General features: G+C 35.9%; 1 protein-coding gene across 2 annotated transcripts in view; it reads left to right on the top strand.

The window, feature by feature from the left end:
* Positions 1-14,270, top strand: part of LOC5568531 (cadherin-23) — a 94,263-nt gene that overhangs the window by 64,952 nt on the left and 15,041 nt on the right. For both annotated transcript variants that reach the window (XM_021852100.1, XM_021852096.1), the window contains exon 9: positions 2,384-2,872. In XM_021852100.1, the coding sequence (XP_021707792.1) occupies positions 2,384-2,872 (489 nt within the window). The remainder of the gene's footprint in view (positions 1-2,383; positions 2,873-14,270) is intronic.

Below are 14,270 nucleotides of genomic sequence, written 5' to 3'. Positions count from 1 at the left end.
ACGGGAAACTCGGTCAGTTAGTAGTCAGATACATTTATTTGAGAAATTATTCATTTGAATACGATTTATTCGTGCTGTTCGGAATTTGAATCAAGGTGTTTGGAATATAAGACAGAATGAACACAGTGTTCGGCATTTGAATCTAAAGGTTGTTCCATACTTTTTCGTAAAAACAATATAAAACAAGTTTAAATAAACATTTTACCATCACACCTAACAGCTAACAGTTAGACTTTGTGATGAAATTAAAATTTTCACAAATATCAGCTAAATAGTGCCTATCAGATGCATTTGTAGTCACTGTTAGCCTTAATTGTTCGGAATATGAGTCAAAACGGCAATTAATTTAAAAAAATATATATATTCCGAAACTTAATACCGTAAAATCGGGTGTAATTGATCAGAAGGGTGAAATTGATCATCGTATCACACGATTTTATTTATTTGTAATGGAGCACAAACATCAATGTAAGCTGCAGTAAGTGAACGTTGTTTGTCGTTACTATTGTCGAATTGTGTGTTGTGAAGTTTTTTGCGTTAAAGAATGTTTATTACTATGAAAATAATGTAAAATTTCAAAATCATGCACGGTGAAGTATTGACAAACACCTATGAACTTCTATTTCTAAGCAAGGATTTGAACATGGTATAAACCTGAAAGTTTGTGAGGATGCTTGAGATATATCCTCAAACCAGATTTCATCACCAAAACTCGTACCAATTAGCTCATATTGAATTTCTGTTAGATATCATTGAATTCCTTAGGAAATGGCATACATGTAAGCGTTTTCCACGTAATTCTTGAAATTTAATTATTCGTTATTTATATAAATATTGCATTGTTAAGAATTTGGCAAGCATATTCGGATTTAGGGAGCTTTAATTTATCATGTAGAGTTGTTTTGAAAACTAACAATAATGGCATTGACAAGTGATCAATTTCACTCCGAAATGAGATCCCCTGATATTTTATTTTATATATATTTGTTAACACTGAAATTACATTTGTTAGAAAATTTCGGTACATGAGTCGATGAGGCTCACCTTCGTACTTGTTTTCCTGCATTTAGTTGTTTTGCTTTGTTAACATTAAAGAAAACAGACTAGAAAAACGTGAAAAATAATCAATTTCACCCGAAATTACGGTACCTGAGTTACTTAACAATGGCTCAAAATGGCATCTATACATCCAGAATGTTTCAACTTTATAAGTTCGAATTTGTCGCAAGTGTTATTTGATATTTCGCATATTGGCTGTTTTCATATGATAAAAAATGGTCCTTTGGAACCATAAACGGGGTTACGCAACTAGACCAAAAATGGTCAATGGAATATTATTATTATTATCTTTATCAACGAGATTTGCAGCCCAAGATTGGCTCATCTCGGAGCACATAGAAGAATATGCAAATATTCAATAAACCTATTATAACCACATATAAAACCAGTAAGAATCCAAATTGTTACTTGGGTATGACCCCAGGACATGGAATAACGTAATGTTTTCAATATAATCAAAACAAATCCATTCGCAATGAAAAAAAACTCGCTGAAACGCACCAACATGTGAACAAATTCCTCAAATCCAGTTCACTAATAAAAATGTTATTCCCCGTCGAAGTGGTCTGGAGTCACATTGACCCCAGCACAGTCAAAGAGTTATGATAAGTATTCAGCTGATGAGCTATGTACACTATCAACCAAACTTTGTTCAGCAAATGCTTTTGCAGTTCAACATTTATTGTTACTTGTGTACTTACTTCCAAATACTAACGTATATGGAACATTTTTCAAATCAAGAATTATTGGTCAAACTTTAAATTTATATTGAAATACTGAAAATTTTACAAAATACTGTTTTTAATATGTATAAGAATTCTTGAGTAGATATGGTCGGTGTTCAGACAGACTGGACTAAGTGTTTTTTTATTATGATACAGTTAACTCTCCCTTTCTCGATATTCCGTATCTCGATATCGAGTTAGAGAACCATAGTAAAAGTTGGTTTTCATGGCTAACTCGATGGTCCCTTGGATCACAGTTGCATTGGTTTTGTGTTCTGTAACTCGATACTTCCCTAACTCGATGGTCCCTTCAATATCGAGTAAGGGAGAGATGACTGTACATCTGTATTTAAATAGCATTGGAAAAATCAGAATTGATGGAGTTGTTAAGGTATCTTTAGAACGCCAAAATATCATCTAGTCCGGTCTGTCTAAACACCGACCATATAAGGAATTGGATTTTCAAACATTTTTGTAAAATGAATCACCCTTTTCCACATGTTCGATACGATAATACAATGTGTATATTCTCGTCTACTCAAAATATGACACGATTTAACAAAGATATCTCATTACACTTTTCCCTTGTCTATCCTCAGGTAACAAAAGAGTTAGACCGTGAGTCCAGATCCAATCACACGCTTGTTGTGAAGGCAACGGAGGATTGCATCAATACTCCACCTAGCATAAACCTAAGTCGACCGGAAGCTATTGCACTTCAGAAACCAACGCCTTTCAAATATCATCAAAGGACAACCAAACCGACGACTGCGGTAGCAAGTCAATATGTCAGTATTTATGACCGATATAAGAAGTCTCGCAGCTTTGATACTCCAGGAACTGAGATTGACATCAAGCAGGGAGCCGTGAGTTGGCAATCTGACGCTGATTCTGCACCTTCATCATTATTAATGCCACGCTTCGAGAAATACACGGGACAGCTATTTTACCACAACGACAACACGTTGGTTCGGGTGCTGATCCATGTACAAGATATTAACGATAATCCTCCGGTGTTTATACAGAAGATTTTCACCGGTGGAGTCACCACATCCACTGTCTTTGGTACTCAATTCTTAAAGCTCACGGTAAGTCCTGCTTTTGAAGATTTATTCAGTAATTTTCGAAACCATCTCGTTTAAGTTGTGGCTACAAGGCTGAGATGCAAAATTCAAACTGTATTTGAGTACTAGTCAATAGTTTTCATAAAATTTTGAAGATAGCTTCACTATTAGTTTTTTGAATGATGACTATCGATTTGGAGTATTGTGGATAAAATATTCCTACTATTATAACATCCCTGGGTCAGGTACAGTAAAAATGACAAAAACTTCTTTTGAAACTGTTTTATCATTTGAAAAAGAAATGTTTTCCTACAACAAGTGAACAGACACGTGATATCTAATAAGCTTCAAGATAAACTTAGGCAAAAGATTTAGAAAAGTATAATTGACCTATAATAATTCTAAGGCTTTCAGAATATAAACTAATTTTAGCCATAACCAACACCGGTTCATAAATTATATTTAACAATATAATGCCTAGGTTGAGTAGTTTACAACATTCATAAAGCCATAAAAAACGTATCCACAATTTTTTTTTCTGTTCGGATGCGCCACTGCGACCAGTATTCAGATCTATTGTGGCATTACCCGTATCCTTAGTGTATAGTGCATATCGCATTAAATTTCTGAGGAACCAAATCGGTACCACTGATATTTGACCATGCAACGGAACCCTAGTCACATCATTGTGTCGCTTTTAGTTTAGTCCCAAAAAAATACTAGAAAAAAGGGGCTTTATGCTAGCAGCAAAACCGAATCAAGCTAGAAAATTTATTTAGTAATCAGAATTCACGTGAGTCCTTGAATTACCAAAGCTTAACAGTTCTTGTTGAGTTAATACTCATGATTGTTATCCTGACTTCAAGTGTAGTCTCGGGACTGACCAACTCCGAGTCTTTAACCCTCTAATACCCAAATTTTTATTTTCGATCTAAATATAATTTTTAGTTATCTAAAATCGTTCTAAACACGTTTTGGGCAATGATTTATTTTTATTCGCAAATCTATGAATTTTTGTTTTTGATTTTTTATAATTTTTATTTTTGAACATCCCTATCCTTTTTAATATTTTCTTGAAGCCTCTTCTAGATACTGATTTTTCTAAAAATATGTTCATTTTCCGTGTTATTAAGGGAAAAGCAGATTTGAAATTATTTTAATACCACCAAGCTCTTCTTCTGTTATAGGTTACTAGTAGAAAAATATAAAAGGTACGATTTTTTATATTATACGTTAAATAAACCCCAGGCATTTGTAGGTTATATAAGAATACAATTTTTCAAACAATATTCAAAAATACAAAAAAATTTCAAATATCATAAAAAACTTTTCTCATATGCGTGTTACGAGTCAAGGTTTAAGCCAAAAATAAAATCATTTTGATTTCCGAGCTACAAAAAAATACACAAAATTCTAAAGTGTACCCCGTCTAATGGCGGGGTTGGGTATTAGAGGGTTAACCATCTGCTAGGTAAAATAGATTAATTTTCAGAAACTGTTGCCAGTAACAAGGACTTTGTACCGCGAATCCTTGAATTACCAGAACATATTACCCTAGCCCGACAAACAAGATGAGACTAGGGTTAAAATTGGTAGATCTTACCCGGTAACGCACCACGAAAAGGTGATCTACCCGTGTTACGGGGATACCTGTCGAGTATACTACAGTCAGTGTTGGTAGACTCACACTTTTATCTGAACCATTAAGGTTTCCCGCTAGAGATCTGTTTAACAAAACTCACGCATGTGATTTTGATGCAAAGTCACCTGCACACAGTCATGCCGTCAAAGATGACGCGAGGAGAATGCTGCAGCATGGTATGTGGTATAACGATACAGACTAAAGCGGAAACAGCAAACCCACCTATTCCGGGACAAAAAGTGCCGCCTGGAATAAGTGGAATGCCAAGAGATGAAGTTGTTGTACCGTTCTTAAGAAACTCGGAAGTTCAATCAGAAGTTCAACGCTTCATGCCACGAGCTGAATTGTGCCGGGATAGAGATAGGTGCATCTTGACGGACGGACGCGAGGTGATCAAAATGTGGAAGTAGCACTACGACGAACACCTGAATGGCGCAAAGAACACAGTCCCAGAAGGTCAGGACAGTGAAGGCGATGGGTACGTCAGCACAGCGGACAGTGGAAACCAAGAAGCCCACACGATGGAAAAAGTTAAGAATACCATTAAACAGCTTAACAACAACAAATCCGCTGGCAAGGATGGTATCGGAGCCGAACTCACAAAGATGGGCTCGGAGATATTGGCTGCTTGTCTGCATCGGCTGAATGTGGGGACTGTACAGCTACCGGAGGAGTGGAGGCAAGGCATTATATGCCCCATTTACAAAAAGGGCGACGAACTGGAACGTGAATCCTATCGTGCAATAATTATCCTAAGCGCCGCCTAAAAAGTGCTATCCAAGATAATCTTCTGTCGAGCAGGTTTTATTGATGGCCTATCGACAACGAATCAGATCTTTTCCGTGCGGCAAATTCTCCATAAATGTTGTGAGTACCAGATACCTATGCACCACCTGCTCATCGATTTCAAAGCTGCATTACGACAGTATTAACCGCTTTAAAAGATCACGTCGAGAATGAAGATCTCGTGCGAACACTCCCTCACGTCGTAAAGTTTTGTTATCACAAAACCATCATTTAAGATAGAGACTACCTCTTGGATTAGGTATCGTCCTGTCGTCCCTATAGCTGCTAGCTGTTGAGACCTATCCACCATCCAGTTCCCGTTGTTGGCTGGTATACGGTATGGGTCCAATAATAACACCACGTCGTTCTTCGTTTTCGAGACTAACTGCCAGTGGCTGCCATCACAGTGGTTTATATTCAACTGTGTTACTTCCGTTTTGGCTGCTTTGTTACTCCGCTAGTGCCCGCTCATTTGTGTTAAGTGTCCGTTGTTTGTTCTGTCGACACATATTATGCACTTAGCGATTTGCTTACAATAGCTTGCCCAATGGCCTTCAGTGCCGCATTTTCTGCCCATCTTACTTCTGCCGGGACCATTACAATTTCACGACTTATGGCCCTTCCCGAAACACTTGAAGCAAACTTCAGGAGCCTGTTGTATGCTCAGCCGGGACACCGATCAACCTTGAGCATGCCCAAGTTCTTCGCTTAGTTGGTCTCTGCAAACGGCAGCCTGATCACCGCCACCTGGAAGCTCTGCGGGCCCTTTCTAAGGTGGTAGCCATTAGAGATGGTCGGGTCTCGGGTTTTCAAACCCGAAACCCGACCCGAACCCGAACCCGACGGGTTCGGGTCGGGTTCGGGTTTGAAATTTTTCGGGTTCGGGTTCGGGTCGGGTTTGGAAGCTACAGAATTATCGGGTACGGGTCGGGTTCGGGTTTAAAAAAAGTCGGGTTATGTCGGGTTTGGGTCGGGTTTGATGAGAATTGTGAACAAAGTAACAACATGAAAGTTTACCTATGCATCAGAAACGATGAATTTATCATTTTTTTCAACTCGGGTTTAATTCGGATTCTTCTAAAAAAAAATTTTTATATCAAAATAAAACAAAATATACAACCCACCTAGTGATTCTTGGTAATACGAATTTGCCGACATATGAACGTGTTTCAACCCCAAATTAATGTCGCAAGCCTTCTTCACCTTTATTCGGTTCCGGAACTTGAAACCTACGATAAATTATTGTTTTTTTGTTATTTAATTCAGTTTTGGCTAGCGAACTAAAAACTACTTACTTGAGGGCAAAATGTTGTTTTCTCCTTGAACTTGATTGTTTTCTTATTTCGGAACAGAACACGAAATGCTTGAACAAATCGAAAAAGCATGGTGAATAAAGCTAATGAAAGCGGGCTCTGTTCATACTATAAATTAGGATAGAATTAATCGTTGTTTGGTTTGTGTTTTCTTTAAACAAGTTATCAATTTACTTCAACATAGTATTTTTGTCGAAGTAAACTAGAATTGTAGTTTGAATATCACAGCTCTGAACAAATTAAAATTTGGTAAAAAGAAACTGTATTTTAGATAGAAATAACGAAAAATCTTAGTTTGGAGCAAACATATTTTTTGTTGATTTGACAAATATTTCGAGTTAGAATCACCCAAACATTTAGTTTGTTTCAAACTAATAATATAGTTTTAAAACAATAAAACAATAGTTTGAAACAACTAAAATACAAGTTTGAAAATCAACAAACATTTCGGTTGTTTCAAACTGTGCTGATTTTTCTCCGTGTAGAATCATTTCTCCAATCCTAGTCTACCTTATGCTCCGCACATCTGCACCCAATGGCGATAGCTTCTCTATGTCTCGCATCGCCTTCAGAACCTCGGCGTAGTTCGCCTTCCCTGTTTTGATAACGAGGGCTTCGCCTAAGTTTCGTTGTTTTCGATTTAGGATTCTCCTTGGTCGCCGTTTTAGGTTTTCTTTTTTCTTTCCGACTCGTATCCACGGGTTCGACCTAACCCGTGGCTCATTTTTCTTGGCTTTTTTATCTTCCCGACTAAGGGTACATAACAAAATTATATCAGCATATGTTATTATGTTATAAGTTTTTTTCGAACATAGGTTGTTACAAACTTGATGCAGGATGTTGTTAAAACAACTAAAATTATAACAAAAAGTGTATCAATAGTAACATAAACATAACAAAATATGTTTTAATTCTATCAAAAACATATCAAACCAAGTTATAATGTTTGATACAAAGTATCAAAATTATAATACTGTTCGATATACGATAATATTGTATATTATTGAAATGCATTACTATCTATTTATTTTGTTATAAAGTTGTTAAAAATGAATAAAAAAATATCTTAAAGGGAAATAAAACACATTATGTTATATTTCTGTTTTATTATGTTCTATGGATAACGGAGCCTAACAAAATTATATCATAATATGATATGCATATCATATTCTGATAAAATTTTATTATATTTTTGTTACAAGCCTCTAGTCGGGTTTAGACGCCTTTGCCTCTCCATTGTTGCCATGTCCTTTCGTGCCAGCTTTTCTGCTCTGGAGGACAGCCACGTTCCCTTAGAAACCATGCGTCTTTTCGTCACGTATCCGTCCTCGGAAGGTCCCCTCTTTCGCATCGCGTATCGAATAACATCATCTGATATATTCGCGTTGCTTGTGAAGGAAAACATTTCAGTCTGGCACGACCTAATGTCTTTTTTGCCTTCCCAAGTAACATTGGTAGCTAAATAACAGCTTATTCAGCTAAAATCTGGTTTATACAGCCTGTTAAGCTGAATAAACTGCTATTCAGCTATCAATGTTACCTGGGTTGGCTTTCTCAAAGTCCTGCTTTGCAGCTAGGGTTGATTGTCTCAGTTTCAGCAGATTTTTTTCAAGTCCTTGCTGATATTGCTTTTGGTCTGAACAAACTCGATGATGACATCGAGTTGCTCAGCAGCAGGGCTGTGCATTTTCGAAAGCATTTTGTGAAACACGAAGGCTTGGTTGCGTCGTCTCGTTGGTGACGAACAACTGCGTCGCTTCGTTCTTCTTTCACCACTCATTCGTTTCGTTACCTGGTTGAAAGCAGCGAACAAGGAAGTTGAAATGAAAGAGTAACAAACTTCGTTTCATTTGATTTCATTGAAATCTATCAAAATGTTTCATATTGGATTTTATCTATTTTTTGCAATAGTAATGTATATACCGTGGACGTACCATATTTGACGCGGTTAAGAAAATTCTAAATTCAAACACTTGTCAAATCGTCTAAATCTATCCGATTTTGTTGAAATTTGAATCTATGCTAGCTCAACTATTATAGAATTAGGGAAAAATCAGTAAAAAAATATTAAACGATTTTTTCTTCATGTTTGATTGACTTTTTGTGGAACACATTAGGTTCCTTAATTGACGCATCAATTCTTCAATGTGCCTAATTTGACGCATTATGTTCCTTATTTGACGCACTTACAAATAATTGCTAAAGTTTAAAATATACAACAGTTTCAGTATTCAATAGTTCAATTAATTGAAAAAAAAGCGTTTTAGAGAGGACATAAAAGTTAGAACCTTTGGAAAAAGTTTTGAATGACGTCATCCGGTAGTCACTTTAGCTATGTGTTTAGTTAGTGTAGAAAGTAAAACCGGCGATTGAGTTCAATCCATAGTTAAGCATTATTGTTTAGTTTAATGTATCTTCGTCGTGATATTAAACAAGGGAAAGATTTGAAAACTATGTTGCGCTGGAACGGGGAAGGTAGTTGCTAAAATAAGGACAAATTGGTCAAAAACTAGAACGAAAACAATCGGTTCCAAAAATGGCCGTTTGATAATCTTCGTTACTTATAACACGTGAACTACGCCTACTTGTCCCATGTTCTATGTCACCCTTATGGACCGCGGGACAAATATGCGTAGAACCAACGGCAGTATGGGCCTCGAAATAGATCGAGAACCATATATGGGTCATACATTAAGTACGTCATGTTATTAGGGGGAAGGAGGTGTTCTGCAAGATGTGACGAATCATACAAGTTTTTTGAAGGCTCCATATAAAAAGTGTGAAGTAGGGCGAATGGGCGGGGTTTTTGTAGAAAATGGTATGTTTTTGTGACACGTATCTCATGGACACACCCCCTATTGTATAAATTATACGAAACAAATCATTGAAGCTACACCTCACCTCCTGACGCATTTATTGAAGCTTCCTTGAAACATTAGGGGACGTCCATAAACCGCGATAAATTGTACAATTTTCAACCCCTCTCAACCTTGGCCACATTTATTTTATGAAAAGTGCGAATATTTTGTATGAATCGTTGCGTTTCCTTGAACCTCCTCCTCTTCCTAAAAACGTGACGTAATCTATGGATGACCCTTTACATCCGATTACATAAAGCCTCGGATTGTTCTGCGGACGGATTTTTTGAATGCAAGCACCATAAATATTTATTTTCCTATTTTCGATTCAACAAAACATGCTGACAAAATAGCAAATAATTAGGAACATTGTGTGCCTAACTTGACGCACAAGATTTTCATACAACAATATGTCTTAAAGCTTAAAAGTAGAAAACTTTCGACGTCAATTCATGAATAAAATAATATTACTGACTGTTGTTGATTATATTGCTGTCAAACAGCACAATAATTTCACGAAAATTGATCAACAATAGTTAGCACATTCACTAAGGAATGAAAAAATTGACGCACTTGTCGGATGCATTTTCAAATAAATTTTATTTTTTAACTATTATCAATCAAATATAAACTTTTTTCGATTGGAATCCTTCAATAACATGTAAATAAAGATTAAGCAATACATTTTTGAGTGCTAGTCTGATCTAGAATTAATTTATGATAACATTAATTAGAAAATGCGTCAAGTTTGGACCCGCGTCAAATATGGTACGTTTACGGTAACTTGTTAAATAATAAATTAAGATAGAGAAAGTATGCGGGCCACCACGGCGTTCATTTGAATTAATCTGCTCCTAATGTTAGAGACTAGCGATTGAAAGACCAGCTCGCTGCGGTGAGCCTCTGATAAATGACGCGCGACGCACAGGCAGCACGAAAGAAATGAAATACTACGCTTGCTGTGATGAAAGGAAATGTTTGTCGGATTGAAACGAAACAGTAGAGTTTCGAGCGAAAGGGAAGCTTAAGTCAGTCAGTTGGAGACTGAAAATGCTTTCAATGAATTGAAAATGGACGGCTCTGCTCAGCAGCCACCTGCATTTTCTGGAGGTACTCCCTATTGCGATCCATGGTCTCGATTAGTCTCGGGCCATCAATCACCTCACATGTTGCACTGGAGTGGCCAGTGCCTATCGTCGTCACAGTGTGTAGACTTTTGCCCACTTAAGTTGTTGTTGATCGCCTCCTTTCTTAGCGGGAACCCTAGGGTCAATTCACAAATTTCATAACGCCAAAAATGGCCATTTCCCCCTCATAGCGCATTTTGTAAGAATATTTTCTGAATTTTGTATGACCTGTAACATCTTGAAGACACCCACCCACTTCCTTCAGCGTTATGAACAATGTGAATGGGCCCTTAGCCGGTTGTTGATGGCTCCAGAAGCCTCTTCTTCACATTCCGCTAGTTGTTTGTTTTGATGGATAATTTCTTATGGGTCCCCCAAAGACCCGCTATCCATTTCCGCTGGAATAGTCGCCTTAGTGATCCCATGGTTATCTATGCAAGCAGGGAGGCCATACTAGGGTTTACCTATGTAAATTCATGGACTATTCCTTCATGTATGGGCACGACTTTGATAACGAGAATCAACATATTTTTTCAAGCAAATAAATATTTTTATATATTTTTTTTTTCTTAGGGCATTTTAAATACTACATGTAAAAATTTTGTTCAGTGATTTGATTTTTGATTTAGAAAAGTCAATTCTTGTCTAGTCAGCACAGTCCATATTTTTGTGCTTTGTTGGATCTTAACTAGTAATGAATGTTTTTATCAAAATCCTTCGATTTGATGAGTTCAAGAACATTGTATCTAAGATTTTCTACTAGAATTTCATTTGGCTTTGCTATAAAACATTCGACAAAACGGTAAAATTCTAAAAAATCACTAGTTTTTCTCTCCACATAAGATAATTTCAAGAAATCATTGCTTTTCAGGTATTTTCAACACAAATAAAAGAAATTCTTTTCAGATTTTCTTATGTCAACTATTTATTCTTTTGGATAGGTAACACCAATTTTAGATTTTTACATATTTTAACGTATATATAGGGACTTGTTTGACCCTTTCATAAATCCACCACAGCAGAAATCGAATTTTTAGTTTCTATTCAAATTTCATATACTTAAGTTTATAATTTCCAATAAAGTAAGTAACAGTCTGATCATCAATCGTATCGGCAATAAAAATATATATTTTTTCGGATTTTTATTGTACTTTTTGGACCTAGCACAAATTTCCTACAATAAAGTCGCTCAAAAATAACACGATTTGTGCAAAACTTATAAGAGAAGCTTCTAGAAATGTATCACCATAAAAAGTCATGAATGAAAAAAATCGCTTAAATTTCAAAATCTGCTATTGATAAGTGCAAGAATAAAATGTGTGAAAATTAGATATTTATCTACACTATTCTTGAAATGGCAGTATGGTAAAGTCGTGCCATATAGGGTGCAATAGATAATTGCACATTTCCGCAGCTGTGAGAAGTTTGTTTTCTCTTTCTCCGATCCATGAGGAACTTTTCCTGTATCCATCGCCACGAGCAGCAGTTGCTTTTATGCACCAAATTAACCACTCCTTTCGTCAAGTTGGTGTGGTATCATGGTTAGCGTGCACGCATCGCGGTTGTTTTTGGCAATGTTCTAGGTTCGAATCCCGTCGCCGGCACTAGTTTTTGTTTATCCAAATAGTGATAATTCTCGAGAGTTGGTGAGCGAAAATATGATGGAGAGAAAAATAAATTATCCCCAGAGTGGAGTGATTTTCAGTTATCCTCCATCGTAGCTCCAGGGAAAATTAGTGTGAGCGATAAAAGATGTTCACGTGAGGAAGCGAAAAAAGCATTCTCCTTACGTGTGAAAAATCGTAGATTTCGTATCATTGATACGAAAATTCAGAACCCTGATTTTCGCTTTGTTTTGCGGACGGATAAAATCGCAAAGCAGCGTATCGCTGAAAATTGCTGTGAGAGATAAATCCATTATCGTGAGAGTGAGTGAGAATTCGGAAGCCTGCTTATAAGTATTGATTATGCATATCTGAGCATTATTTATAACTACGCATAATTGAGATAACTTGAAGTTTTCTAACGAAAAGTTATTACTTTGTTCATCTTAGGGTCGATTTCTTCACCTTCGCTTAAGCCGTAAACCACGTTTATCCATACGATTAAACCAGGTTTAGGGCCTAAGCGGTGGTGAAGAAACCGCTTATTAGTAATTCATTTGTTACATAAGTACACTGGAAAAAAATATCTTTGGTAAATATTACAATTATAGCTTACTATGTCCATTCCTCAAACTACCATGGTATTTCAGAACAATTTACTATGTTAATAGTGAACTGGTACATTTGACATAAATAAATTTCATCAATCTGATTTCGACTACAGACATGGTAATATCAAGCGCATTTCTGATCTGATGAAAATTGCTGGTGCGAGCACTCAAGTGAATTCCCTAAAATGGTAGTTCTTACCGCACAATTTTCTTACGTGTATATGTGTACTATACAATGGGCGAAGCAAATTCATTTTATTCAGTTAATTATTCTTATATTAAGTGTACTAAATAGAAACATCCATATTTGATTAACTCAGTTCCTGAAAAATCAAGTTTCTGCATGTACGCTTTATTCGATACCAAAAGCTGAGAAAGCTTCAATGTCACTTTTCATAAGCTCGTCACCAATAGATCCGACGACTCTAGAGCATGCGATTAAAAAGATAAACTCTTGCATTTAAGAGAAGTTTCAGTCAGAGAAGTTTATGGGGAGGATTTTACTGTTGCAGTCTTTTAAATTTTGACCGTCTGATTGATGTCTTATATGAACATTGAAGGACAGTTCAAGGGCCCTGAAATGCGTCATTTTGTAATATTAAAAACCTGATCAAAGGATATTAACTGTGTCGCTTTGAAACTTGCTGCGGTATAAATTGTAACCTTTTTAAAAAGTAGGATGGCAAATAAGGAGTGTATCGAAAAGTAGTCGCAAACTTTCAAAACAGTCTCAAAAATAATGGGTTGAACCTACAAACAATTTTTTGATCAGAAATGCTTTACAATGTATTTAGAAATGATGATGCGGTGATATTGTTTCAATAAAGTGGCATTTTGCATGATAATTTTGCAAATTACTAACAGATGTCGATGAAAGTTTTGCACACTTCTGAAAAAATTGATATGTTAATAAATGTGTTAATTTTAAGAAAAAATGGGTTTTGTTTATGCTAATATATTCTGTGCCACAACTCTCATGACATAGTGTAACAAATATTTTGAAAAATTCATTAACAAGCATTTGAGAACAAATACAAAAATCGAAAAAAGTCGATTTTTAAGGACCTCGTTTTTTAATTTTTTCTTTCTACACGTTAATGGTAATATCGAACGATTGTAATGAATAAAAAAATGTTTTTTGATTGGAAAAGTTTCTTTGCATATTTATGAAGTAACGTAAGCAAAAAATGTTACTCTATATAATTACCGCTGTATATGACAGAGCTTCAAAAGTTGATTAAACAAAAGTGACTTTCTAAAACCGACCTTGTTCCAATTACTGAGCTTTTTTAGAGCAATAATTATTTTTTTTAAATTTCTTTTTACGTGCTGTGTGAAGTAAACATATTTTCCGATAGAATAAGCTTTTCATCCTATTTGGTTTGATATACATTTTGTTCAATACAAATCATCGAATCTTCAGAAGACACTTCAAAAATGTAATTTTGTGCAAGATTTTATTTTCCATGCTTCATAAACCT

This window comes from Aedes aegypti, chromosome 1, assembly GCF_002204515.2.
Source record: "Aedes aegypti strain LVP_AGWG chromosome 1, AaegL5.0 Primary Assembly, whole genome shotgun sequence".
Classification (NCBI taxonomy): Eukaryota; Metazoa; Arthropoda; class Insecta; order Diptera; family Culicidae; genus Aedes; species Aedes aegypti.
This window is presented reverse-complemented; position numbering and strand designations above follow the sequence as displayed.